Raw genomic sequence first — 27445 nt, 5'->3', positions numbered from 1 at the left:
AAGCTTCTCATATCTTTTCAACAAGCAGGAAGTTACATCTTGGAGTCTAGCACCTGGGCTAGAACAGGTAGATAAGAAGTTATGCTCCTTGAGGCAGAACCCATGTCTCCAATCACTAGCCCAGAGCTCTTTGTCTTAGGTCAGGCGACCTCCTGCACATACCATAGCAAAAGAAAAGGCCAGGTGGCTAGTGGGTGCCCATCACCTATACTTTGTTCTGACATATATGTTTATTCTTCCTCCACAGACTCAGAGAAAGGGACTAAGAGACTGAACACCAACTAAATACTATAGATGCCTTGCTTGCATTAAATTCTCATCACACCCCTGCAAGAATAAAAGATAACATTTATTGACTAAGGATAGCCAGGCCCTGTTCTAGGGGCTTTTGCATGTATCTGTACACAGTATCCAGCGAAGGAGGTACCTGGGGGGTTGAATCCAACCTCTGCTCACCAAGCCCTGAAACAGGGCCACATCAGCTGCTTGGTAGGAGTGTCCCTTTGTGTAACTCATCTGCCCAACTACACACAAAGTCATGCATGTGATCTTGACAGCATCCCCATATGGCTGGTCCCATTAGCATTCGCCTGCTGAGATTCACAGCTAGTTAATGGTCGAGGCAGGATTTGAACCCAGGTTCTCTGACCCTTATCTCATATATGGCCTTCCTGAGAGGCAGACTGAGATAGGGGCTCTAAAGTTACAGACACGTTGAAAACAGAACTGAGTGCTTTGATCACTGACGCAGCCCCGGGGTCTAGAACTGTCAGCACACACAGGCACTCAGTGAATCTTGTGCACTGATTGACCCCCCCCTTTACAGAATGAGGAAGCTGAGTGACAAAGAGGCTAAATGTCTTGCTTAAGGTCACAAAGAGAGTAGGAGATATTGTTGGGCTTTGAATGCAAATCACTAACTCTAAAGCCCTTGTTCTTTTCACAGTAACATTCTGTCATTCTTAGACATTTGTGGAGTTCATTGATCCCTAATTATGTGCTCAGAAATATGGGGCTACAAATCTTAATAAGAGTTAGTTCTGCTCAGAGATAAAAAAAGAATAACATAATGCTATTTGCAGCAACATGGATGGACCTAGAGATTGTCATTCTAAGTAAAGCAAGCCAGAAAGAGAAAGAAAAATACCGTATGATATCATGCATATGTGGAAGAAAGAAAGGAAAGAAAGAAGGAAGGAAGGAAGGAAGAAAAAAGAAAGAAAGAAAGAAAGAAAGAAAGAAAAGAAAAGAAAAGAAAAGAGAAAAGAAAAGAAAAGAAAAGAAAAGAAAAGAAAAGAAAAGAAAAGAAAAGAAAAAAAAGGAAGAGGACACTAATGAGCTCATCTACAAAACAGAAACAGACTTGCAGACATAGTAAACAATCTCATGGTTACCGGAGGAAAGGGACTGGGAAGGGATAAATTTGGGAGTTTGAGATTTGCAAATTTTAACCACTATATATAAAAATAGATTTATTTTTTATTCTCTATAGCACAGGGAACTATATTCAATATCTTATAATAACCTTTAATGAAAAAGAATATGAAAATGAATACATATATATATATACACACACACACATACATGACTGGGATATTGTGCTGTACACCAGAAACTGACAGGTTGTAACTGACTATACTCAATTAAAAAAAAAAAGTTAGTTCCTACTCTCAAGAAACTTGGATTCCAAACGCCTGCCAGAATCCATATTCTTGCAATCATATTCCCTGATTTTCTCAATCAAAGCAAGTCCAAATGGTATAAGCCAAAAGGTATAAAATAAGTACATTTTAAGGCAAGAGTGTCTGTCCTCTCTTCCAAAACTAGGATTATAAAAGTGGCCCACCAGGGTCCATGGGCCTGGTCTATTTCCTTCTATACACCACTGGCTGGTGTGCTCATAGACTACTGTTGCAGGGAGAATGAGTTAAATCTGTGCGAACTTGGGAGCGCCAAATCCCCATTCTAGCTTCTCTCGATTCCTTTGAAGTGATATCCACAGGTGAGTTGTGTTTTTTTTTCTTATTTATTTTGGTAGTGGGCCCAAAGTAATAGTGAAATATGATTTTTTTAAAAAGACTACATTTTTAAGAATAAAGTTCATTTTTAAAAATAAAAGAATAAAGCAAAATTGAGAGAAGGTACAGAAATTTCCCATATATCCTCTACCTCCACACATGTGTCAACTTTCCCACTATTAACGTCCCTCAACAGAGTGGTACATTTGTTACAAGTGTTGAATCTACACTGACACACCTTCATCATCCAAAGTCCATACTTTGCATTATGGTTACATCACAGGTGAGCTTTCATATGTACCTCCATGCCCTCGTTTTCTCCCGCACTTACAAAAATAGGAGACACTTAAGTTAGAACATTAAGCTGGGAACTTGTGCTTTTCCGAAGCAGCAATCAGGTTTTGATCAGGAACATTAATTCAGGGTTTACTTCATTTTCCTTCCTGGTTTTGTTTTCTGTAATATTTAAGAGGCAGGAAGTGGTTAGAAGGGAAGGGTGTTTTAACAACAACAGCAACAAAAATCTCTAAATTCATTAGTTGAATTCCACCAGGCCATGTGAGCAATCTCTTAATAATCCTACATCAATCCGAGAGAAGTTGTAACTAGTTCACTTAGTGTAATTATAGGGCAGCTTTCTGCCAGGCTTTAAAGATAGACTTTGAAATGTTTCTTTTTTTCCATTTGCCTCACACTGTGTGTGGGGAGCAGCTCAGGCTCCTGGGATACTGGCCAGAGTTAAATGGGGGCCAACTGGAGAGAGAGGCACCAAGATTTGGTTCCTGTTTTTCTGTGCTCAGACTGCTAGGAGCACAAATACCTCCCCTAAAAGGTCTCCTGGAGAAAGCTCAAGACCTAGAACTGCTATCTAAATCCTCCCAGCTTTAAGTCAGAGAAGAGTTGGAAAGCCAGTAAGATTACAGCAAGATGTACAGCACAAAGCTGCAGAGTTTGCACTAGAAGAAAAGTTCCCCAAGTGTGATCCCCAACCAAGCAGCATCAGTGTCACCTGGGAATTGGTTAGAAACGCACCTTATTGAACTCCACCCCAAAAATGCGTAAGAAATCCTGAGAGCAGGGCCCAGCAATCTGTGGATCAACAATCCCTTTAGGTGAATCTGCTGCGTCCTAAATTTTGAGAGCCACATCTCTAGGGCCATGGTATTGAAGAGCATTACCCTACTCGCTTTGCTGAGGAGATGAGGGTTCTAACTTGTAAACAGATTTATTCAAACAAGGCATATCAAAACACTAAGATCTTTTTGCCTCATTTTTATTGAAGTACGGTTGATTTTCAATGTTGTATTAGTTTCTGGTACAGAGCATAGTGGTTCAGTTTATAAGTATATATTCTTTCTCATTACAGTTACAAAAAGCCATTGAAGATAGTTCCCTGTGCTATACAGTAGGACCTTGTTGTTTATCTATTCTGTACACAGTACTTTGTATCTGCCAAACCCAAACTCCCAATTTATCCCTCCCTCCTCCATCCCCCCTGGTAACTGTAAGTTTGTTTTCCGTGTATGGGAATCTCTTTCTGTTTTGTAAATAAGTTTGTTTGTGTCATTTTTTTAGATGCCTCATACAAGTGATATCATATATTTGTCTTTTTCTGTCTGACTTAATTCACTTAGTATGATACTCTCTAGGTCCATTCATGTTGCTGCCAATGACATTTCATTCCTTTTTATGGCTGAGTAGTATTCCATTGTGTGTGTGTGCATATATATGTATATATATATATCACATTTTCTTTATCCAGTCATCTGTCAATGAACACTTAGGTTTCTTCCATGTCTTGGCTATTGTAGAAAGTGCTGCTGTGAACATTGGGGTGCATGTATCTTTCTGAATTAGAGTTTTCTCCAGATATATGCCCAGAAGTGGGATTGCTGGGTTTCTTGGTAACTCTTTTGGGATTTTAAGGAACCTCCATACTGTTCTCCATAGTGGCTGCACCAAATTACATTCCCACCAACAGTGGAGGTTTCCGTTTTCTCCACACCCTCTCCATCATATATTACTTGTAGATTTTTTGAGGATAGTCATTCTGACCAGTGTGAGGTGATATCTCATTGTAGTTTTGATTTACATTTCTCGAGTAATTAGTGATGTTGAGCATCTTTTCATGTACCTGTTGGCCATCTCAATGTCTTTTCTGGAGAAATGTCTATTTAGGTCTTCTGCCTATTTTTTGATTGGGTTGTTTGGTTTTTTTGATATTGAGCTGTGTGCACTGCTTGTATATTTTGGAAATTAATCCCTTGTCAGTTGCATCATTTGCAAATATTTTCTTCCATTCTATAGGTTTTCTTTTCATTTTATGATTTCCTTTGCTGTGCAAAAGCTTTTAAGTTTAATTAGGTCCCACTTGTTTATTTTTGTTTTTATTTCCATTACTCTTAAACATTAAGATCTTCAGAGCTGAGCAGAACAGGGTTCAAATCCAGGCTCTGCCACTCACCAGCCATGGGGCTTAGACATGTTACTACTTAAGCAGTAGCTTGCTGGTAAATGTTTAATTGGAAAGTGTAGTGTTTGCTGATTTCCATGGTGTAAACACTGCCATCTCAGCTAATTTCAAACTACCAAGATGGTCAACCAACTCAAAAAAGATTCATGCAAATTTAATAGTTAGTCCCCATAAACCCATGCAAGCTGGTGCCAGCACACCACTGTCTCTAAGACTCAGTTTTCTCGTCTGTCAAATGGATGACTTTAGTATTTACCTTATAGGGTTGTTGGAATGTTGAAGTGAAAACATAATGAAAGCACTTCTGTGTGCCAGGCACTTAAGATGCATTACCTCCCTGAGTTCTCATAACCATAAGATGGGTACTGTTATTCCTCCCACTTTATATATGAGGAGGCAGCTGAAGTAACTAATCCAAGGTCACTTAGCTAGCAAGTAGGAGAATGTGAGTTTGACTCCATAGCCTGTGGGTAAGAGATGTGTGTGTTGACTTCTTAGCGCCGTGCTGGGCACAGGTGATGCTCACTAACCGGTAGCTGTTATCACAATAGAAATGAACTTCTCAAATACTTCTCTGCTTTGGAAGGAGGGATTATCAGTTTGTGCTGAATGAAACTTCTCGGTCACAGAAGCTACACTGGTTTTCTTCTGAGAGGAAGGGCCAGTATCAGTCTATATGAGCTGCTGTAACAAAATACCAGGTGGCTTATGAACAACAGGAATGTATTTCACCCAGTTCTGGAGGCTGGAAGTCCAAGATCAAGACATCAGCCTGGTCTTGTTCTGGTGACAGCCTTCTTCCTGGTTCAGAGCTGATGTCTTCTCACTCAAGCTTTGTGTGGTAGAAGTGCTAGGGAGCTCTGTGGAGTCTTTTTCACAAAAATACTAATCCTGTTCAGGAAAGCTCCATCCTCATGACCTCAGCACCTCCCTAAGGCCCCACTTCCTAATACTATCATCTTTAGGGGTTAAGATTTCAATATATGAATGCTGGGGAGGAGGGAAGCATTCAGACCAGAGCAGCCAGGTTGCCTGATGGGAGAGTCAGCTGTGCATTATTTGTGGGACAGATGATGACCACCTGTAGCTGATGGACACCCACAGATCACACAGCAACTCAGACTCACGTTAGTGCAGCTGTAGGCTCCTTCCCTCCCCAGTCTGGTGTATGTTTTTTCTAGGCTTTCTCTACAATACACTGATACACATATACATACATGTATGCAGTTTTCTATTGGGTCATATTACACATTTTTTTTGCAATTTTTCTCTTCTTTTTAGCCTAAGAATATATGATGGATGTCTTTCCGATAGCAGTCCCTACCAGTCTATCTCATTCTCTCCAAAGCTGCTGAACACTCCACAGTAACTGCATACCGACATCTATTTCACCAATTCATGACTGAAGAACATTTAGGCAAATTCCAGTTCTTCACTCTTAGGAACAATCCTACATTCACCAATCTTTTACATAAATTCTTGCACATGTCTGAAGGAGAAATTCCTAAAACTAGGATTCCTGGATCAAAAAAGATCAAATAGTTTAAATCTCGATCAGTGTACCCAAACTGACTTCTCAAGGTGAAAATTTAAGCTCCCAACATTCAAGAAGGAAAGTGCCTGTTTGCCCATACTCTTACCAACATTGGCATTCGTCTGATGATTTTTAAGAAAATTTTCATTATGAAAAGTTCTTGATATAAAAATAGAGAAAATAATAATAATAATGAATTGCTATGTACTCATCACCTGGCTTCCAGTTACCAACAATCTTACTTCATCCCTACCCCCTCACTTTCTCCGTGCACTAGATTAAATTGAGATAAAGCTCATATATCGTCTTTTATCTGTAAATAACTCAGTAGATACCTTTAAAAGGTAAGGATCTATTTTTTTAACATAGCTTCAATACCATTATCACATCTAAATTCTTGATATTATCAAGTATCCAATCAGTGTTCAAGATTCACCAATTGTCTTAATAATTTTTTAATAACTGTTTTGTTTGAATCAGGATCCACCAAGATCCACACATTGCACTTAGTTGACATGCTTCTTAAATGTCTTTTAGTCTGTTTCACATACACACACACACACACACATACACTTCCTCTTCTTTTATTCCTTGCAATATATTTATTAGTGGAATTGGGTCATTGTCTTATAGTTTCCCACTTCCTGAATTTTTCTTATTACATTCCTGTTGTGTCATTTAATACGTTCCTCAGTCCTCTGCATTTCTTACAACCATTAGACCTAGAGCTGTGCCGTCCAATATAATAGCCACTAGGCACACGTGGCTATTTACACTGAAATTAATTAAAAATAAAATCTAAAATCCAGTTCCTCAGTCGCATTAGCCACATGGCAAGTGCCCAGTAATCATATGTGGTTGGTGGCTACTGTATTAGACAGTACAGAATAGCACATTTCCATCATCACAGACAGTTCTTTGGACAGAAGGCTTCTAGAGTCATCATCGGATCCTCTAAGACTGTTTAATTATTTTTTTCCTCATTTATGTTTAAGAGTGAAGATGAACACGCCAAAGTCTGTCGCCAAAGTCTGTGTTACTAGGCAGGCTCAGGTAATATAAGAAAAGTCACTAATATGTGGCAGACTGCTCCTGCCTGGTTTTTTATTTGTGCATGCGTGCGTGCGTGCGTGCATGCGTGTGTGTGTATTATATATTTAAATTGAGGTATGGCAGATATTCCTGCCTGTTTTAAGTGGCAGCCAGCTGTGTTTGCTGAGGGTGAGACGTTTGTGATGGGTGCCACAGGTATGTGTGAGGCTCTGACGTCTCAAGGTCAGCAGCTCCCAACATGCAAGCAGCCCTGACCCTTTCCTGCCTCCTCAGAGGGAAATTGAGGGAATCAATGATAATCCATCAGGCTTAGCCGTGCAATTATAGGACATGCTGGTTCCCGACTATCCCTGAACATTCCTCCTTTCCCAGAGCTGCAGGTGTTTCTGGCTGCAGCTTTCTGCTTGCCTGTGTCTTTGTCTTGGCATGTGTGTGATGAGCACATTTCAGACCACACCAAACAGGTTTCTCAGCTTGCTTCTGTGACACTTTGCAAAGCCCAGAGGGGCCACGACCGTGGTGGAGCAGTCTGGCTGGCTGTGCATTCTAGCAAAAACCTCCCCAGGTTCCTGGGAAAATCTCAACCAATCTATGAGGAAATGGATTCTTTGCAGTCCTGATAGGAGACAGTATAGGGAAAAAAAGCATTCTGTGAATTTAGGGTTAGGAGACCATCATGCATGAGGTCACTCATTCTCAAAATACTTATTGGGCCAGATACTGTGTTTGGCACTAGGATGAACGGTGCACTAGGTATAAGTTTCTGTCCTCACCAAGTCTGCCATCTGGGGGAGGAGGCAGATCTACAGACAAGTCATTTCAACGCCATTTGACAATATCGGGTGCTAACGAGTGTCATAAAAGTACAAGGAAGAGATCCCTGTCCCTGACATGGACACTCAGGGACATACTGTTCAAGCTGAGACCTGAAAGACAAGTAGCAGTTGGGCAGGAGAGGAAGAGGGTGGAATGCCGAAAGAACCTTCGGGAAGAACTTGAGACGTGAGCGTTTGTGCAGCATTGGTAGTACAAAAAGATGTGCAGTCGGGCTGCGCTGGGTGCTGAGAGTGGCCAGGTGAAGAGTGGAGAGGTAGGCATTGTAACTGACTGTACTTCAATTAAAAAAAAAAAAAGAGTGGAGAGGTAGGGACTGAGCAAATCCTAGCTGTGTGAATCAGGCAAGTCCTGTCTTCCTATGCCTCAATTCTTTCCCCATTTTTTAAAATTGAAGCATAGTTGATTTACAGTATTGTGTTAGTTTCTAGTGTACAGGAAAGTGACTCAGTTATACGTATATATACGTATTCTTTTCCATTACAGTTTGGTATAAGCCATTGAATATAGTTCCCCATGCTCTACAGTAGGACCTTGTTGTTTATATATTCCACACATAGTACTTTGGGTTTTTTTTAAGATTTTATATGTATTGTATTTATATGTATATATATATATATATATATATATATATATATATATATATATATATATATATATATTGGTTGAGGGGGAGGTAATGAAGTTTATTTATTTATTTTAGTGGGGGTACTGGGGATTGAACCCAGGATCTTGGGCATGCTAGGCATGAGCCCTGCCACTGAGCTGTACCCTACCCACCACACATGGTACTCTGTATCTGCCAATCCCAAACTCCCAACTGTGCCTCAATTTCTTCCTCCACCAAACAAGCCTATTAATTCTTACCATGCAACACTGTGGTTAGAGTCCAATGACATACAGATGCAAAAGTATTTTACAAACTGTAGCCTAAAATCCTATCTGTAGCAAGACAACTGTGCTTGTCTGGACCAATTTTTTCAGCCGTGAAATGAGTGTGAATTAAACAGGGAGCTGTGTAGGGGTGTGGGATTCGGCTCCTGCTGGCCCACGAAAGGCAGTAATGCACATGTCTTGTGTCTTCCCAATGCCATATGCAGCAACACCAGGCTGGTAGCCAACGTAGGAGCTTTTACACCATGGAAATCGGCAAATACTATGTGTCAGAGCCTTTTTATTCTTTGATGGAGAGCTGGTTAACCAGCACACCCCTAAGTGAGGGTGAAAGGAATGAGAAGAGGAGGAACCCTGGGGCAGCAATTATCAAGGAATGTCCATCCACAACAAAAAAGGGTTTTGAAGGAATGAGTCTATCACTTTTTCTGCCATTTGAAACAGGCCCACCCAAAGCCAGCCCTCGAGGAGGAGGACAGGAGGGCCACTCTTTCATGCCAACCCATTCCCAGACATACCGGAGGAGTGCCAGCGACACCCGGTCACAGACATGAGACTGGAGCCTCTCAGGTCAACAGCTGCTGGGAGCTGATTTCTTTGGCTCATGTAGCCAGCGATAAATTGGATTTCAATGTTCTGAATAGGCAGAAAAAGATACCTCCTTGCTCCCTTTCGTGGAGCTGCCAGCTGGCATTTGTTGTCACTCATCATGGCTTCCTGCAGTGGAGATTATACACTCGGTGAAGAGGACATGTGAGCAAGAAAAAGTCTTCCCCAGTGGGAGTCTCCAAGGCCGGTGTCCATTTGAAAAACAGGGATACGGACACAGCTCAAAGCATGTTTTAAGTAATGGAGCCTTTTTAAAGGATGACTTAGAAAAATCCTACATTTTTGTTTTTTTATCTTTTTGTTTTTTATTAACAAACCTTTTTTAGAGCAGTTTCAGGTTCGTAGCAGAATTGAGCAGAAAATACATAGAGTTCACACATTGCTCTCCCCACCCACACATATATACTCCCCTACCCTCAACATCCCTCATCAGTGTGACATATTTGGTACAATTGATGAATTAACATGGACACATTATTATCAACCAAAGTCCATAGTTTACATTAGGGTTTACTCTTGATGTTGTAGATTTCTATGGGTTTTGACAAATGTGTAATGACATGCAGCCACCACTATAGTATCATACGGAATAATTTCATTGCCCCCAAATCCCTTGTGCTCCATCTATTCATCCCCCCTCCCTCTCCCCAAACCCCTGGAAGCCAGGATCTTTTTATTGCTTCTGTAGCTTTGCCTGAAAAATCCTATTTTTATCTGTGGCTAGCATGCCTGGATACTCCCCAGTCCCGGAAAAATAACTAGTTGGGCTTGTTGGAATTTTATGTCAGGAGCAGAGATGGCAAAAGATCAAAGTTGGAGTTGGGTTTAAGTGGCATGGTGCAATTTAATATCCCTCCCTTCCTTCCTTCCTTCCTTCCTTCCTTCCTTCCTTCCTTCCTTCCTTCTTTCCTTCCTTCCTTCCTTCCTTCCTTCCTTCCTTCAACAAATACTCACTGAGTTCTTACTAGGTGCTGCTAGAATGTAAGTCCCATCAAGGCAGAGACTGTGTCTGATTTATTGTGGGCACTCAGTACATTTTTGTTGAATGAATGAGTGGACGGCGTCACTTTGTCAGGTGTGAGTGGTATACAGATGGACAAGTCATAGACCCTGTTTCGGCGGAGGTCAAACCTGGTGGACAAGCAAACAAGGAAACCAGCTATGGCAATACAAGGTGATGAGTGCTATGGTGGGGAAGTGGGGAGGCGTAGGGTGCAATGCCCCCCCCAAAAGGAAGTCCAACTCACCTTGCAGAAAGAGACAGCAAAGGCTTTCTGAAGACACAGAGGCAATGCCAAATATACTGGCACCTATCTGGATAAGACGTTATGGAGAAAGAGAACTGTCCACATATTCTGCAATAGCTCACGTTCCTAGGAGGACTCCTGACTTTATCTTAGTGTGGCATATGATTGCAAAGAGCTGCTGGAATGCTTCTGTGCTCAATCCTTGAAAACATTCTCCATTTCTCAGGGACCTTCAGAGGGTTTCTCTAAATTCAGGCTTTCCACTGAGAAGATCCTGTGCCCAGTGTGACAGATGGCATGTGGGTCTTTACGGTCTCTCTGATGTTCAGCCACTTGCTTCTAACATGGGGTCCAGCTTTGAAGGCAGGCAGGGCACATCTTCTCTAAGGTCACGTCTGTTGCATTCAGTGTAAAGTAGAGGAATGCGCTAAGTTTTGATTTCCAAGAGGCAGACGCAACTTCAGATTTGTGGGAGGTCCTGGTGGTGACAGTCCTGGTTTCAAGGGCAGCTGAACTGAGAGGGAAGAACTCTAACTTCCCAGGGCTTGCTGCTTTCAACAAGGGTCAGGCAGACTTTTTCTTCTGATGTCACCAAATTAAGGCGCAAATAAGTATAAATATGTACACAAACACAAACATGCAAGTCTGAGGGGAGGGAGCCTAATTAAGAAGTAAAGCATTTGAAATCCAGATGTAACTTTTCGACAGCAGAAGACAAGACCAGCCTCTTCCACTCTCCTCTTCAGAGTTCCTGTCCCTGCAGGTCTGGGGCACTCACGTCCCTTTCACTCCTCAGCCTGGCCTGCGGTGGTGCCTTTACTTGCCAGTCATTCTGAGGAGGACCGTGTACACAGGAGCAGAGAGAGCAGTGGAGCAAACTGCCTTCTACTCATGACTCAGATTTCAACAGTTACCAGCGTTTTGCCAGTTTGGTTTCATCTCATCCATCACCTTTATTTCTGGCATATTCTAAAGGTACTCCTGAAGCTTTGATCATTCACCTTAATGTCCTGTTATCTTTAGAGTTGTAAAGAATGGTCACATTCACCTTCTTTGAGGAAACTGTGGCCCAGAGAGGTTCTGTGCCCTCACGCAAGGATTCAAGTTTGTAACCTGGGTGTCACACCAAGGGGCCACCTCCGGTCCCCAGACCAGATGGCCGCATTGTCAGAAATGTTCTGCTGTTTGCCTGGGTCACGTTGTCACTAGTCCTTCCTCCAGCTCCAGAAATCGCCACGTGGAGGCAAACGGGAGAAACAACTTCGGGGAGAAAGCCAGTGTGCATGCGACCAGAGCTTTTTTTTCCCCTGAGTCAGGAGAGGTGGTGGTGGTGGGAGAGTCATGTGACTCAGCTTTCCTCCCTCTGCATGGTGGGTTTGGCTCAGTTTCTCCAGCCATATGGAAAGCGACTCACCCACCAAGTGCCACACCTATAAGAAAAGTTTGCTCTCGGAATGGAGCAAATGGCAGGGAGCAGAATTGCCTCCCAGGATGAGTGAGACAGTTCCTCCCTTTGTCCTTCAGGCTCCCACGCACGTCCAGCCCTTCTTCACAGGGGCCCTGTGCTTTCCTGGAAGAAGAGATGGCAACCGAAATGCTCCCTGGAGAATTCAGTGCTCTCCCGTTGGACATCTCCAGGACATGGGACCCACCCCATCTCAAAAGCAATCCCAAGCTATGTATTAAAAGCCGGCTTATGTCAGGAGCCAGGGACATGGCCATGATTGCGTCTGGGATTCCCTTCTTTGACGGGGGAATGAAATCACCTCAAAGCAATCTCAGGGAAATGTTTGGGAGAAAAAATGAAAACATGCTGGTGGCAACCCTGGAAAGGGGCTGTTGGTTATGAGTGGTTCTTTCTCTGCCCCCTGGTATGAACTCCTGCTTCTTTCACCTTTTTCCTGCTATAGGACCCCGGATAATTCAAAAAGGAGGTGGGCGGGGGAGGTGGCCAGAGGAAAGAAGGCTGGCATATTCCAGGTGCCTGATTGTACTGGATTCTGGGAGGGAGGAAGGAATGCCCTGCCCACTGACTCAAAGAAGCAGGAGATAGAAAAAGAAGGAAAACGGAGAGCTGTGCTGTCCCAGCTCTCTACCTAAGACTAGACGATGAGAGGTCTGAGACAAAAGACTGAGGGGAGTAATAACCTTTAATGAAAAAGAATATGAAAATGAATATATGTATATATATATGTCCCATGACTGGGACATTGTGCTGTGCACCAGAGATTGACACATTGTAACTGACTAGACTTCAATTAAAAATAATAATAATAAATAAATAAAAAGACTGAGGGGAGAGAAGGAGGAGAGAGATACATGACAAAAGTCACAGAGCAGAACAGAATTTTAGATACAGATATAGAATATATACAGACATAATAAGAACCTTCCTTCCACTGGATCTCCTTCCGTCTCTCAGTGTCTGTTACCTCCCTATTCTTTTCTTCTGTAACAGTGACTTCAACTTGTGATTAAATATATCCTTGTTTATAAGTTTGATCTTTGTTTCCCCAGTCAATGCCTGGCACAAGTGGCACTCAGAAATACTGAGGGGGAGGGCATAGCTCAAGTGGTAGAGTGCATGCTTAGCATGCACAAGGTCCTGGGTTCAATCCCCAGTACCTCCTCCAAATATCAATAAATAAACCAATTACCTTCCCCCATAAATAAAAAAGAGAAAAGATCATTAAAAATATTTTAAAAGAAAGAAAGAAAGAAATACTTATTGAAAGAAAGAGTAAGTAACAAGTAGGGCTGGAAAAGTCAGTCCTGAAGATCTAACAGCAAGCTCATGACTCCCCTCTCCTCCTCTGGGCCAAATCTCTAAGCATCCTTCTTTATTTAATATTTATCATTTGCTAAGAATGTTAGTAAGTGTTCTGTGTAATTTATCTCATTAGTCCTCTCAACAAATGCATGAGGAGTGTGTTCAGAGGTCCCTAAGACCCGCCTCAGATTCAGTGATTCACTAGAAGGGCTCACAGCACTCAGCAGAGCTCCTATACTCACAGTCACAGTTTATTACAGTGAAAGGATGCAGATTCAAGTCAGAAACAGAAAAAAGCACACAGGGTAGAATCCAGGGGAGGCCTGGCCCGGCTGTTGGTTGTCCTCTCCCAGACCAGCTGGGCAGAGAGCACTTATCTCTCCCAGTGATGGTGCCTGACAACGCACATGAAAGCTGCCCACCAAGGAAGCTCACCCAAGACTTGATGTCCAGGGTTTTTATCAGGGGCCATTCAGAGACACATGACTGACTTCCCATGCCATTGGCCTTAGTCTCCATCCCCTCCAGAAGTCAAAGTTCGACAGCCTGGCCCAAGCTCCTCACCGTAAGTCACATTATTTGCTTACACTGTCTGCTGTGTCCCAAGGCTCCACGTAAACAAAGCCTCTCTGGTCAGGCGAGATATTCCAGTGGCTTGGAGGTTATGTCCCAGGCCCAGGGCTAAAACTTCCACTGGTATCCACAGGGTTTGGGTATCACAGAGTTGCTGAGTTTACTGCACAAAGAAGTATTAATATTAGCCCCGATTTGTAGATGATCCAAACTAAGAATCAGGAAGGCTAAGTGATTTGGCCAAGGTTACAAAAGCTAAAATACAAATCAACACCTTACTTGCCTCTATTCTGTGTTCTATTCCACCCTAGTACCTCTGCTGAACAAGTAAAACTCTCTATGAAGGAAAGAAACTCACAGAGTATGTCTCATAAACCCAGCTTCAGTTTTCAGTGCCCAGATGTAGGGACTTCCACTTAAGGAGATCACAGCACCTTGAACTTTCTGGTGATCTCAAGCCCCCAGGTGGCAGATGGTCTGGGATTTGTCAAGGCCAGACATATCTGATCCTGCTGAGTGAGCACTGTGGGTGGGGCTCTCTCTCCTCAGAGAAACATGTGCACAAGGGCCAGCCAGCACTTTCTAACATACACTCACTTGCCCCCAACAAATCTGCTCCAGAAGGATCGTCACCATGAAGGAGGGAGGCTCAGGTGGCCAAGCAGAGAGTAGGAAGTTACTAGGACAGTGAGCTGACCCTTTTTCTCACCAGTAGAGTGAAATCACAGGGAAGTCACAAGCACCTCACTCAGCATTCCCAGTGTCCTGTTCTGCTAATCCTACCAAGAGGTCCATGTGCAAATACAAAGTCACATTAGCAGAGTAAAGCTTTGGAGAAGCCGGTCAGCAAAGAAACCTAGATGACTTCATTTAACTCAGTGATTCTTAAGCTATTTGAGTATAGAACCCTTTTTGAGTACATCGTTAACACCAAATTGCTAAAATTCAGGGCAATTTGGAAAATAGGACCCAAACTCTCCTTTTTCATTTTCTAGTTCATGCCAGTAGATTGGCTTTCAAATAATTAATATCAGTCATATTTACTAACTGTAGGTGTACTCTTTTCCTCCTGGATGTTTCTTGATTCATTCACAAATTCATTCATTCACTGAGCATCTACTAAACACCTGCTTGGACCCAGGGCTCAGAGACAGCACGAACAGAGGTGTTTCAGACACAAATCCTAAGTTCTCAAGCTGAGAATTCATAGCCTAATGAATGATACCTGGAGCCAAAGGCCAGGATGTCTTCTCTTGGCTCCACTCTCCCGTGATGGGCCAGCTCATGACCAGCTCAGGGCGGTGAGCAGTTAGCTCGGCATGTTGGTTTTGGCCCCACCTGATGCCAGGAGTAGGGAACCACGCCAGCCTCTTTCTGAACAAGTAGGAAGTGTCATTGGTGTGTAGCAAATAGCTCATTACCCAGGGGCAGGTCAAATGCTCACCCCAGCCAGGCTTTCCCCTCATCAGCATCACTGTGGGGATTCTGCCCCATGTGGACTCCTTTTCTCTTCCCTGGTTATCAATACACATGCCTCCTTCTTCGTTTTCAAATTGGAAATAAGCTCTGAGCTCACTGGAAGCTGGACCTCCTGTTGCTTCTGAATTCTGTTATTGGGATATTTCACTGTTATGCAGTTTTGTTGTTTCTGGTTTTTTAATATGTATTAATCAGGACTTCTGCAGTTTCAAGCATCAGAAAAGAACTCCAAGCAGTTTAAGTAGTAAACAGTAAATTAGTGGGGATATAATCTCATTTTAACTGTGCATCCTTCAGTCACAGCTGGACGCAGGCATTCTCATTTCATTGTCAAGTTTCTGCCTATCTGGTTGTCTGTTTATCTCACGAGATTCCTAGTTCTCCTGCCTTCTCCAGTTGTATTTAGGAAGGTGTATCTCCTGGCTGGGAAATGTCAACACTGTTAATCCAGGGCTTACCACCTCAAGGCTCATGATGCAAAAGAAAGACTCTCTTCTCGGTGTCTATATATCAAACATCAAAGGAGATTCTAAGTGACCATGTTTGAGGGCACATGCCTGCTTTGTACCAAGCACTATCCCAGGAGGATTTGGGCACTTGAACCGAGCCAAACATGGCTCTGCTTGACTGCTTGGAGTAAAGCAATCTACTGACAGTAGGTTGTAGTGCAGGATAGGGCAGCATTTATTACAAGGCCAAACGAGGAGTATGGGCAGCTAATGCTCAAAAGACCTGAACTCTCTAATGGATTTCAGGGAAGGGTGAGGGAGAGGGTTGCAGGGTGCCTGATCAGCTCATGGATATTTTTCTGATGGGTTAGTAGAAAGGTAACTAACTGGGTGGCATTTTGGGAGTTCACATCATCAACCTTTTGGTTTGAACTGGTCTGGGGTCTGCATGTATGTGCATGCAGTTAACTTTTTCCACATGATGAGGGTAAAACAACTCAAGGATACAGCTCAGAATATTATCTATAGCGTGGATGGCAGGTCCTGTCCCCAGAAAGGCCCCCACAGGGTCTTGCTCAGTTATATAACTTGAACTGTTGCCGAGCCAAACTTGGGTCCACTTGCTGCTTGGAGTAAAGCCTGGGCCACATCCTTGTCTGTGCCTGGTGTGACCAGAGTGAATGACATGCCCATGAGAAGATGGAGAGCAAACAGGTGGCTCCTCAGGCAAGGGATGCCTGAGGTTTCACTAATAAAACACGAACTACTACCACCTAATTTCACTACTACTGTCACTGCATGCCCTGTTCCCTTCTTTCTGGGTTCTGTGCTTTATCCTTCCATCAAAAGCATGGCCCTCGTGGCTTTCAGATCCCACTGAGGTGACAAATCAATACACAAATGCCAGAAGCATAGAAGTTTTAAGCCTTCTGAATCTCAGAAAAGGAAAGATTTTTAGGCACGGACACAAGCCCCCATCGGATTATCTGGCTTTCTGAAAAACACCAGGAAAGAGTTTGGTAATGACCTGGCTATGCGACCTCCACACCCACTTTATCCTCATCCCCCCTCCCCCTGCTGGCCCCTATAGAGACAGAAGACAACTGTGGGTAGTAAAGGCTGTTTCCATCAATACAACGGGTAATGGTGGGTGTGGAACTTGGAGTCCTTTACCTTTGAGAGAACCTGGAGAGATTCCCTTGAAAATCTAACCACTGGGTAGAATCAACCGGCTTCCAAGTGCTTAACTTGTCTGTGAGGGCTCTGGAGTTCAATAATTCATGCTAATGCAGCCAGCAGCAAGCAAATTACATTCACACTGTATTTAGATTTTGATTATAAAACAGCACTCCAAATGAGTTTTATGATGGAAAAACATACTAGGTGATTTCAGTGGCATGAAAGAGAATGAGGGTGGTAGATGCGTCTGGATTTTGAGGTCAAATGAATGGAAGTCTGTCTCCAGGCTGCATGACCTTGCCCGGTAACATTGAACATCTCCAAACTTCTGTTTCTTCATTGATAAAATGGGATGACCCACCTACTTCACAGGGTATTGAGATCATTTTAATGAAGACAGTACATAGCAAATGCAGTCGTGTAGTAAGACGCATTTCGATGGCTTGCCAGAACCACAGTTCCCCTCTTCAGATTCTTTCTCTCTCCTTCCCTCCCCCATCCCCACCCACTTTATAGCATGGAAGCCAATGTTTCCTATGCGTGTAAATGTAGAACTGAATGTATAATGGGGGAGAATAAAGGTGATGAAGAGAGTCTTCGTGTTAAAAGTAGAATTTATGATTCACTTCCACGATACTTACCTACCATACTGAGAGGGGAGACTGAGGAAAGATGAAGATGGCCAAGCAATGAGTGCTATCTCAGGGTTTCTAAGTGCATGCCTCTTCAAAGAGATTCAAGCACTTTGTGCTGTTTTAGTTTAATATGCTTGCTCAGTGGTCACTAAAATACGTAAGCCACTTGAACGGGAATGTCTTCCAGAAACGAAAGGGAAAAAGCAGCCTAGCCTTTTATGAAACCTACATCAAAACTCCACTGCTCCCATTTTAGTTAGAATAAGATATAACTCAGAGCAGGGGCATCAAACTTGGATGGGTGGGAGAGCTTGATAAAAATGCAGCTACTTTCATTGCCCGCTATGAGGTTCTGGTCAAAGAGGTCAGGGATTGGGTCCAGGAATCTGCAATTTTTAACATCTCAAGATTTCAATGTAGATAAACCACAGACTTTATTTTGAGAAACACTGGTTGAGTGGTTAAGAGCCTGGGCTTGGGGACACAGAGTTGAGCTCAAATCCTAAGATACACAACTTTCTAGTTTTGTGAACTTGGGCAACTGTTTAACCTCTCCAATCCCCTGTTTTCTAATCAGAGGTTGTTGTGAGAATTAAATAAAATATATTATGAAGTGCTTAGCAAAGTACTTAGCACATAGGAAGAAGCACTCAATAAATATTAGCTATTGATACTATCATTATTATGCATAGGCAAGGGGGCTTCAAGTCTTTTTTCCCCTAATTTTTTCATTCTTCCTTTCCTTTTCCTTTTATGAATCCAAATTATCAGTGTATTAAGCAAGATGGAAGTTTATTGAACTTTCACACAAAAGTCTGGAAGTAAAGTAGTTTAGGATTTGCCTGGCAGCTCTGCAACCCAGACTACTTTCTCCCCTTTTTAATTGTGACCCTCATCCTCATTGTTCAAGGTGGCAGCTAGAGTTCCAACAATCACATCTGCATTCCACATAGCCAAATGAAGGAAAAGAAAAAAAAAATCAGTTTATCTCAGGAAAAACATTTCCTAAAAGTTGCTTATATCCCATTGGATATAGCTTCTCTCAGATGTAGCAGCCAGGGAGGCTAGAAAATGGGACCAGTGTGTGCCAGGTACTCAGGTACCCAGAAAAATGTGATTTATGTCAGCGCAAAACTGGGAGAAGGAATAGGGAGGGCCAACTATTATTTCCTGATACATCTAAGGTGTCTAACAGATCAGATCATTTGCTAGAAATCCTCTACTCTCATTCTGCTTCTACTTGCTTACTTCTCAGGTAAGGGACCATCGTCTCCAAAAGATGGTTGTGTGGTTTGTTTACCTACTCAGCTTGGTTGATTTTCTTCCTAAATTCCTCCCACATCCTTTACTTTTCATCCCGCAGCTTCATTCATTTTCTTTTTTTTTTTAATTTCAGATCCACAACATACACTGGTCTGTTACTAACAAATGCAAACATCCCAATAGAAAGATGTGCAGAGTATATGAAGAGTCACCAAAACCCAAATTCAAATGAGAAACAAACATTTAAAAAGAGGTTTGGACGTGTACCTCCATGTTCAAAGCAGCACTATTTACAATAGCCAAGACATGGAAACAACTTAAATGTCCACCAGTATTCATTTTCTTTTTACTACCCAATTTTAATAGAAAATTGTAGAATTGCAAAGGACTTAGGGAGACAATTTTTTTTAAATATTCAAAAATCTCACCACTTAGAAATAACCACTCTTAAAATGTTGGTGTAAAGCCATCTAGCATTTTCCCCAGATTGAAAAAATATACATCTGTGTGTATATTTACAAAGAAAGCCTAGTCTACTTAACTGCCTTTAACCTCTTCTATTACACTTAACAGCATGAGTAACTCTCAGTGTTATTAATTATAGATGAGCATCATCAATTTGAATGGCTGCAGGGTTTTCCATTGTATGGGTGTGTCATAACTTATTCCACCAAGTCCACTTATCCACAACATCGTGCTAAACCTCTAGAACATACATCTTTGCTCATTTGTCCACCAGTGTCCCAAGGAGGAGCTGTGTTCCGTGGTTTTCTGACTCCCTGGGCTCTCCTCTTTGTATCCAGGGACCAGCAGATAAACCCTGCCCCATGATCCCATCAGCAATATAACACTGATCAGATTTCATCTCTACCCCTAAGCTGCTGGAAAGTCCTCTTCAGATGAACATTGCAGACTTAGAAGTTCCTTGAAGAACTGATTTAATGCCTTCTTACACCCCCTTAGGAATAGCAAGACTTGTCCCCAGGAGAGGGGACTACTTCACCCCATGGCTGAAGAAAGCATAAAATACAATCTCAGGTGACACAGAAGGGCCTTCTATAAAACCTAAGTTATTACAACTTTCCATTTGACAAACTGACTTCACACAAGACCAGAATGAGGCCATTTCTCTGTGAAGGAATCAGTTCCAGTTAGGGAAAAGAAATGCATTTGATGGAAATAATTATTTAGACAGACAACTGATTTGACAAGTGATGATTCTTTAGCTGATTTTTTTAAAGTAATGATGGATTTCTGACTGTTTCTTTGTCTCGGCTGTGCTTCCTAATGATCCAAACACACATGAGGTTTACACTGTCTAGAGAAGGCTGAAGAGTAAGTGTATTGCATCACTCTCACACAGCACTTTCTGTTTTCAGGGGGTTTTCACCTCAATTTTCTTCCTGCCAACACTGAGGAGTAGCTAGAACTCCTATCATTAGCCCGACACACTACAGATGATGATTGTAAGTGTCGCGTATTGAGCACAGACTCTATACCAAGCAATACGCAAAATGCAGTATAATACTTAGTCCTCACAACTACCCTAACGAGGTGGGTGTTCTGTGATCGCCCCATTTTATAAATGAGTATGGTTTAAGGAAGATGAATTACCTTGACCATGGTCACATAAGAGGAAAGAAGTGGAGCCAGAATTCACAATCATTATTCAAGTCCCAGAGTCACCGATTCACTCAAATGCACTTAGTTGCAGAGGCAAGTTCAAAATGCCATTCCCTGCTTACTGATTAACAAGAGGGGCTCTAAAATCAGTTAGTGTGAGTTGAAATCCCACATCTGCCATTTCCCAGCTGGGTTACCTTTGGCCAGTTACTCAACCACTCTGTGCCTCGGTCACCCTGTCTTAGAAATGGGGATAGTAAGAGCGTCTATCTCAAAGGTTAGACAAGATCTACTACACACAGCACTTAGCACAGAGGAAGTGCTCCATAATTAGTTATCAGTGTGATCCCGTCTGTCCCTCCAGCCTCTAAGTCAAGTACATGTTTCATTGGTCTGTGCCCCTGCAGGTGCCTCGAGCAAAGGCCTTATGTAACTACCGAGGGCAGAATCCTGGTGACCTAAGGTTTAATAAGGGAGATGTCATCCTCCTCCGGAGACAGCTGGATGAGAACTGGTACCAGGGGGAAATCAATGGAGTCAGCGGGGTCTTCCCAGCCAGCTCCGTGGAAGTCATCAAGCAGCTGCCCCAGCCACCCCCACTCTGCCGGGCCCTCTACAACTTCGACCTACGAGGCAAGGACAAGACTGAGAGCCAGGACTGCCTGTCCTTCCTCAAGGTAAGGGTTTAGACAGCCACCGGAGTCACATGACCACATAAAGACCATGGCAGAACCTGGAGTTGTTTGTTTCATATTCGCTGATTTTTTAAAATTATATTTTATACATAAATGTATATATGTGTGCATATACAGGTAATACGTTTGTATAATTCAAACTACATGAAAGTGAAGTCACCAGAGAAATCTAATAGGAGTTTGATGGAAGCCCACAAGCCTTTTCTATTGCAATTACAAAAATAAGTATTCACACCCTCATTCATTCATTCTACTATTGCTCTTGAGCACCTGGTTTTTGCAGACATGGGGAGGAAGCATGAACAAGCCACAGCACCTGCCCTCAGGCAGAGTAGTGGGAGAAACAGATACTTAGACAGGAAATTACAAACACAGTTTAATAGCCTGCTGTGCAGAACGGCAGCTCTTACCTCTTCATCGTGTATCTATCTGTAAGAGTATTCTTGCTGACCACGTTCTGATCACCTAGTTCTACTCACTGACAGCATTCTATTTTGTTGAAAACATTGCATTCAAAACATTCCAAACATGCACAATATCATAATTATATCTTTATACATAAATAACTTCTTACAAGATACATTTTCCAAGCACATGAGTTACCCCAATATTGTTCCCGTCTCTTTTTCATTGGATGACTCGTCACCATTTGCAAGTAATGACAAGTCTACTGAAGTCTAGACTTCAACGATCCTCAACGTCCAAAGGGGACTGATTCCAGGACACACTGAATCCTGAGGACACAGAGTTCGTGGGTATGAGGGGCAGACTGTACCTTAAGTCTCTGTATTCAGTATTTATCATTCCCTAAACATTTTCATTCTCCCATAGAAACCAAAGTTGTGGTGCTTTTAGCCTATGCTACTTACAATAAGTAGGTCAATTACAAGCACAAGAAGTGGTACTGCTACAGTAGCTCAGGAAAGGTCTTTTGTTTTGTAAAACATTTTTATTCCATCACTACCTGAAATGAGATTTACTTCAGATCCTCAGATCAGATAACCTCACTGCCCTCCATATTCTGAAACCCTGATCTTCGTTATTGTCTTGGCACCTTGGAGTGAGTCCCCTAAGGAATGTTATTCTGTAGCCCAGCTGCAAATTTCATGCTCTGACTACAGCTGGAGGAGGGCAGTTCAATTCGACAAGCATTTATTGAGTATTTACTTCATGCCAGGCACTAGACACTGTGCTCTAGGGACACAACCGGATGACACCAGCAGGTGTGTGATCTGCTTTTTGGCCCCTCTCTGGGAATCTGTAAACCAGAACACTTACCTCACCTGCTTCTTCATTCACTGAGTCCATCCATGTGCCAAGCTGTCTGCTGGGGATAAAGTGATGAGTGATAGTCCCCTATCTTCATGGAGCCCAGCAGTCTAGTGGAAGAAAGACATGCAAATAGGAAATTATGGTAAAGGAACCAGAAGAGAAGACCTGATCCCTTCTGGAGGGCTATGGAAGGCCAAGACTACGCTAGGAAATCTCACGGTCTTCCTCAACTCAGCATGTCCAAGTAAAACTCAAGATCTGCCCTCTTGAAGCTATTCTTTTCCTAGCGTCTTCTATCTCAGTCAGTTGTACAATTTATTTGCACATTCATTTATTCATTCACGCATGCATGCATTCAAGAAATATTGTTTAAAATTTGTGAATCACTATGTTGTACATCTAAAACTTATATAATATTGTACATCAACTCTACCTCAATAAAAAATTTTTAAAAAACAGAGAAAGGAAGAAATATACTGAATGGTTGACTACTAAAGGGAAGGCCCTGCATAAGGTACTAGGGACACAGAAATGAACAAAACAGATGCAGGCCCTGCATGCATGGAGTTTAAGTTCTGATGGGGTGGACAGGCATCAAAGAAATTATTACCTGTAAATGTGTAACTAACTGTGAGTTGTCATAAGGACATAGAAAGGTAAGAAAAGGTATAATGCAGTAATGGATTTAGATTTGGATTCATCCACATTACTGAGGTGCATAGATCAGACAGATCAATGGATAATATTCAGGTTTAGATTGCTGAGAAAGTATGGAAGTGGAAAGGTATGATATTAAGGGAACAATCAATGTGTCCTGTATGACTTCATTTGTATGTTACCTCTTGCTAGGAGGAAGGAAAGAGCACAAAAGAGCCACCCGGATGCTTGAAATGCTTTACATCTCTTACTCTGGGTGGGGGTTTCATGGATATATTCTATTTGAAAAATTCATCTAAAATGTATATACTTTATTATATACATGGACATGTGTTTCTGGAAAAAATTTTTAATTAGTGTGTTTATATGTTTTATCTTCATAGAAAAGAATCTGGGAAAAAATATGTTAACCAAGATGTTAACAGTGGTTGTTATCTAGATTGTGATAGGATTTCTTTCTTTGCTTTGCTTACCTGTATTTCTAAACTTTTCTACAAATCTACATGTAACCTTTGATAACAAGAAAGATTTGAATAGAAAGCCACTTAATTTTGATGCATTAAAAATTGAACAGGTTCTGAAAACTGTTCAACATTAGAATACAATTCATTCTTCCAAGAGTCTGTCTCCTTATGGCTTCTATCTTGAATTCCCCATCAGGTTAATTTAAGTGAAAAGCCCAGATTCTGCTGGTGATGGAAAATGAGAGACATTTCTATTTTCCTGTTGGATTTCATGGATCCTCCAAATTATTTCTACTCCTCTTTGGGTCTTGGTGACCCAAATACTGCCTTTTATGGAGAAAGATTATTTCAGTGGAAAATTTTGTAATAAATCGTGGAAGAGCTCCATTCCTTGCAATTTACACCATTTGGGACTCTAAGCTGATCTCTACCAAACGTTTTCACCACCTGAAAACTGAAAGTAAATGCTGACCAGAGGACTTTCTTTCTTTCAGGATGATATCATCACTGTGATCAGCCGAGTGGATGAGAACTGGGCAGAAGGAAAGCTAGGAGATAAAGTGGGCATCTTCCCAATCTTGTTTGTAGAGGTATGTGAGTATCAAATCTACATCTGATTTGAGCTTATTCAGAATTATGTGTGTGTTAGAGTGACACCTGAGAGCCATTGCTAATGCTAGGAGGCTCATTTCAGAACTAACTAAAGTCTCAAAAGAAAAGATGCTGGATGATAATACCCATTTCTGGCAAGAACTGGGAAAATGGGCCTTTGCATTCTACTGATAGGAGTACAAATTGGTGCCATCACTCACATCCAAACTCAAACTCACATCGAGGATATTGAAAATGTGTATCTCTTTGGAGTCATTAATTCCACACCTGAGAGCTCATTATAAGGAAGTATTAAAACAAGTGTACAAAGATATATGTATAAAATATGCTAAAATATTCACTGTAGCATGGTGCATAGTGGTGACAAATCAGAAATAATCTAAATACCCAGCAATAAGGATTTAGTTTTTTTAAACTATGGTGATGGAAAGATATATACTCATTAAAATTGTGTTAAAGGAGAATATTCAATATCATGGAGTATTTGGTATTATGGCAAGATGTGTGATGTGTCATTAAGTAAAATTAAGTTTAATGGGGATGGAGTTTCAGATTTAGAAGATGAAGTTCTGGAGATCTGTTCCACAACACCATGAATATGATTAATGCTACTGAACTGCATACTTAAAATGGTTATTACAGTAAATTTTGTCATGTGTTTTTAGCACAATTAAGAAAAAAAAACCAAATTAACTGCATGAGACTAACTTTATAAATACATGTGTGTCATATAAATGGATCAAGGACTAGAAGAATATTTACCAAAATATTAACAGTGGTGATTACCAGACAGTGAGAATCTAGATGGTTTTTGTTTTCCTCTGCTGACTTGTATTTTGTTAATCTTCAGAAAGGAGCACAGATTACTTCTGTTATTATTGTTTAAGCCACTTTTTTATGTTCTTTTTTTTGTTGAACTATAGTCAGTTTACAATGTTGTGTCAATTTCTGGTGTACAGCACATTGCTTCAGTCATACAAGAATATACATATATTCATTTTCATATTCTTTTTCACCATAAGCTACTATAAGATATTGAATATAGTTCCCTGTGCTATATACAGTATAAGCTTGTTTATTTATTTCATATATACCAGTCAGTATCTGCAAATCTCGAACTCCAAATTTATCCTTTCCCACCCCCTTCCCCCCGGTAACCATAAGTTTGTTTTCTATGTCTGTGAGTCTGTTTCTGTTCCATACATAAGTTCATTTGTCTTCTTTTTTTATTCCACATATGAGTGATACCATATGGTATTTTTCTTTCTCCTTCCAGCTTACTTCACTTAGAATGACATTCTCCAGGGCCATCCATGTTGCTGCAAATGGCATTATTTTATTATTTTTTATGGCTGAGTAATAGTCCATTGTATAAATATACCACAACTTCTTTATCCAGTCATCTGTCGATGGACATTTAGTTTACTTCCATGTCTTGGCTATTGTAAATAGTGTTGCTATGAACATTGGGGTGCAGGTTTCTTTTTGTATTAGGGTTCCCTCTGGATATATGCCCAGGAGAGGGATTGCTGGATCATATGGTAAATCTATTTTTGGTCTTTTGAAGAATCTCCATACTGTTTTCCACAATAGTTGCACCAAACTGCATTCCCACCACAGCCTCTCCAGCATTTATCATTTGTGGACTTTTGAATGATGGCCATTCTGACTGGTGTGAGGTGATACTTCATTGTAGTTTTGATTTGCATTTCTCTGATAGTTAGTGATACTGAGCACTTTTTCATGTACCTGTTGGTCATCTGTATGTTACTTCATTGGAGAATTTCTTGTTTAGGTCTTCTGCCCATTTTTGGATTGGGTTGTTTGTTTTTTTCTTATTAAGTCATATGAGCTATTTATACATTCTAGAAATCAAGCCCTTCTCAGTTTCATCTTTTGCAAATATTTTCTCCCATTCTGTAGGTTGTTGTTTTGCTTACAATTTCCTTTGCTGTACAAAAGCTTGTAAGTTTAATTAGGTCCCATTTGTTTATTTTTGCTTTTATTTCTATTGCTTGGGTAGACTGCCCTAGGAAAACAATGCTGAGATGTATGTGAGATAATGTTTTGCCTATGTTTTCTTCTAGAAGGTTTACTGTGTCTTGTCTTATATTTAAGTCTTAAATCCATTTTGAGGGTTTTTTTGTGTGTGTGGTGTGAGGGAGTATTCTAACTTCACTGATTTACATGTTGCTGTCCAGTTTTCCCAACACCATTTGCTGGAGAGACTGTCTTTACTCCATTGTGTGTTCTTCTATGGCCTTTGTTTTAAAGTCTGTTTTGTCTGAAATCAGTATTGTTACTCCTGCTTTCTTTTCATTCCCATTTGCATGGAGTATCTTTTTCCATTCTCTCACAATCAATCTCACTTTCAGTCCTGAAGGGGTTTATTTATTTTATTTACTTATTTAAAGCAGATGTGGAAGTAAAACTAAAAAAAAAAAAAAAAAAAACTAAAAAAGCCAAAACCAAAACAAAACACCACCACCACCGAAAAAAAAATTTTTTTTAATTTAAAAGAAGAAAAAAGATTTGAAAACAGTATAGGACAAGATAAAGAGAAATAAAAATCAAATTGAGACAAATTTTTAAAAGAAAAAAGATTTTGAGAACAGCATATAATCAATACCAGAAGAAAGAAACAAAGAGAACTATAGATCAACTTGAGACAAATTTTTAAAAAATTAATTTTAAAATTTTTAAAGAAAAATTTCAAGATTAGAAAAAGAATTAAAAAAATTTTAATTAAAAATTAAAATAAAAAGAAGCATATGTTCTTGTGTAGACTGTGCACTCATAATAATTCTGTTGTGACGTCCTTTTTAAGTATGGGTGATTGCCAAGTCTTCCTTCCGTGCATTTTGGCTGTTATCCCTTTGGTTGGGGGTGTGGCCGGTGATGTGGTGGCCAGAGCCCGCCCTGGCCATTGAGCAGGGCCTCCTTTTTGTTCTGTGGTTGTTGCCGCTCCTGCCCTGGTCCTGCTGCGTGAACTTGGCTCAGTGGTTCCAGAGACCCTCCGGCCGGGCCCGTGGTCTGTGCTGCTCCCAGTACCATGCTCCAGCGTCAGTAGGCGGACAGGTCACGTACTGTCCCAATGCCATGTCCTGCACCA

General features: G+C 41.3%; 1 protein-coding gene across 5 annotated transcripts in view; it reads left to right on the top strand.

The window, feature by feature from the left end:
- The window catches only part of SH3RF2 (SH3 domain containing ring finger 2), a 123399-nt gene that overhangs the window by 35479 nt on the left and 60475 nt on the right, over positions 1-27445 (top strand). For 4 of the 5 annotated variants that reach the window (XM_031671778.2, XM_072955557.1, XM_031671767.2 and 1 more), the window contains exons 3-4: positions 21041-21310; positions 24216-24311. In XM_031671778.2, coding sequence (XP_031527638.2) covers positions 21041-21310; positions 24216-24311 — 366 coding nt within the window. Of the gene's footprint in view, positions 1-11425; positions 11638-21040; positions 21311-24215; positions 24312-27445 lie in introns of all 5 variants that reach the window. The other variant, XM_072955558.1, reaches the window with a different exon arrangement.

The sequence above is a fragment of the Vicugna pacos genome, chromosome 3 (genome assembly GCF_048564905.1).
Source record: "Vicugna pacos chromosome 3, VicPac4, whole genome shotgun sequence".
In the NCBI taxonomy this organism is placed as follows: Eukaryota; Metazoa; Chordata; class Mammalia; order Artiodactyla; family Camelidae; genus Vicugna; species Vicugna pacos.
Note: the sequence above shows the minus strand (reverse complement) of the source record. Positions and strands in the feature narration are given on the sequence as shown.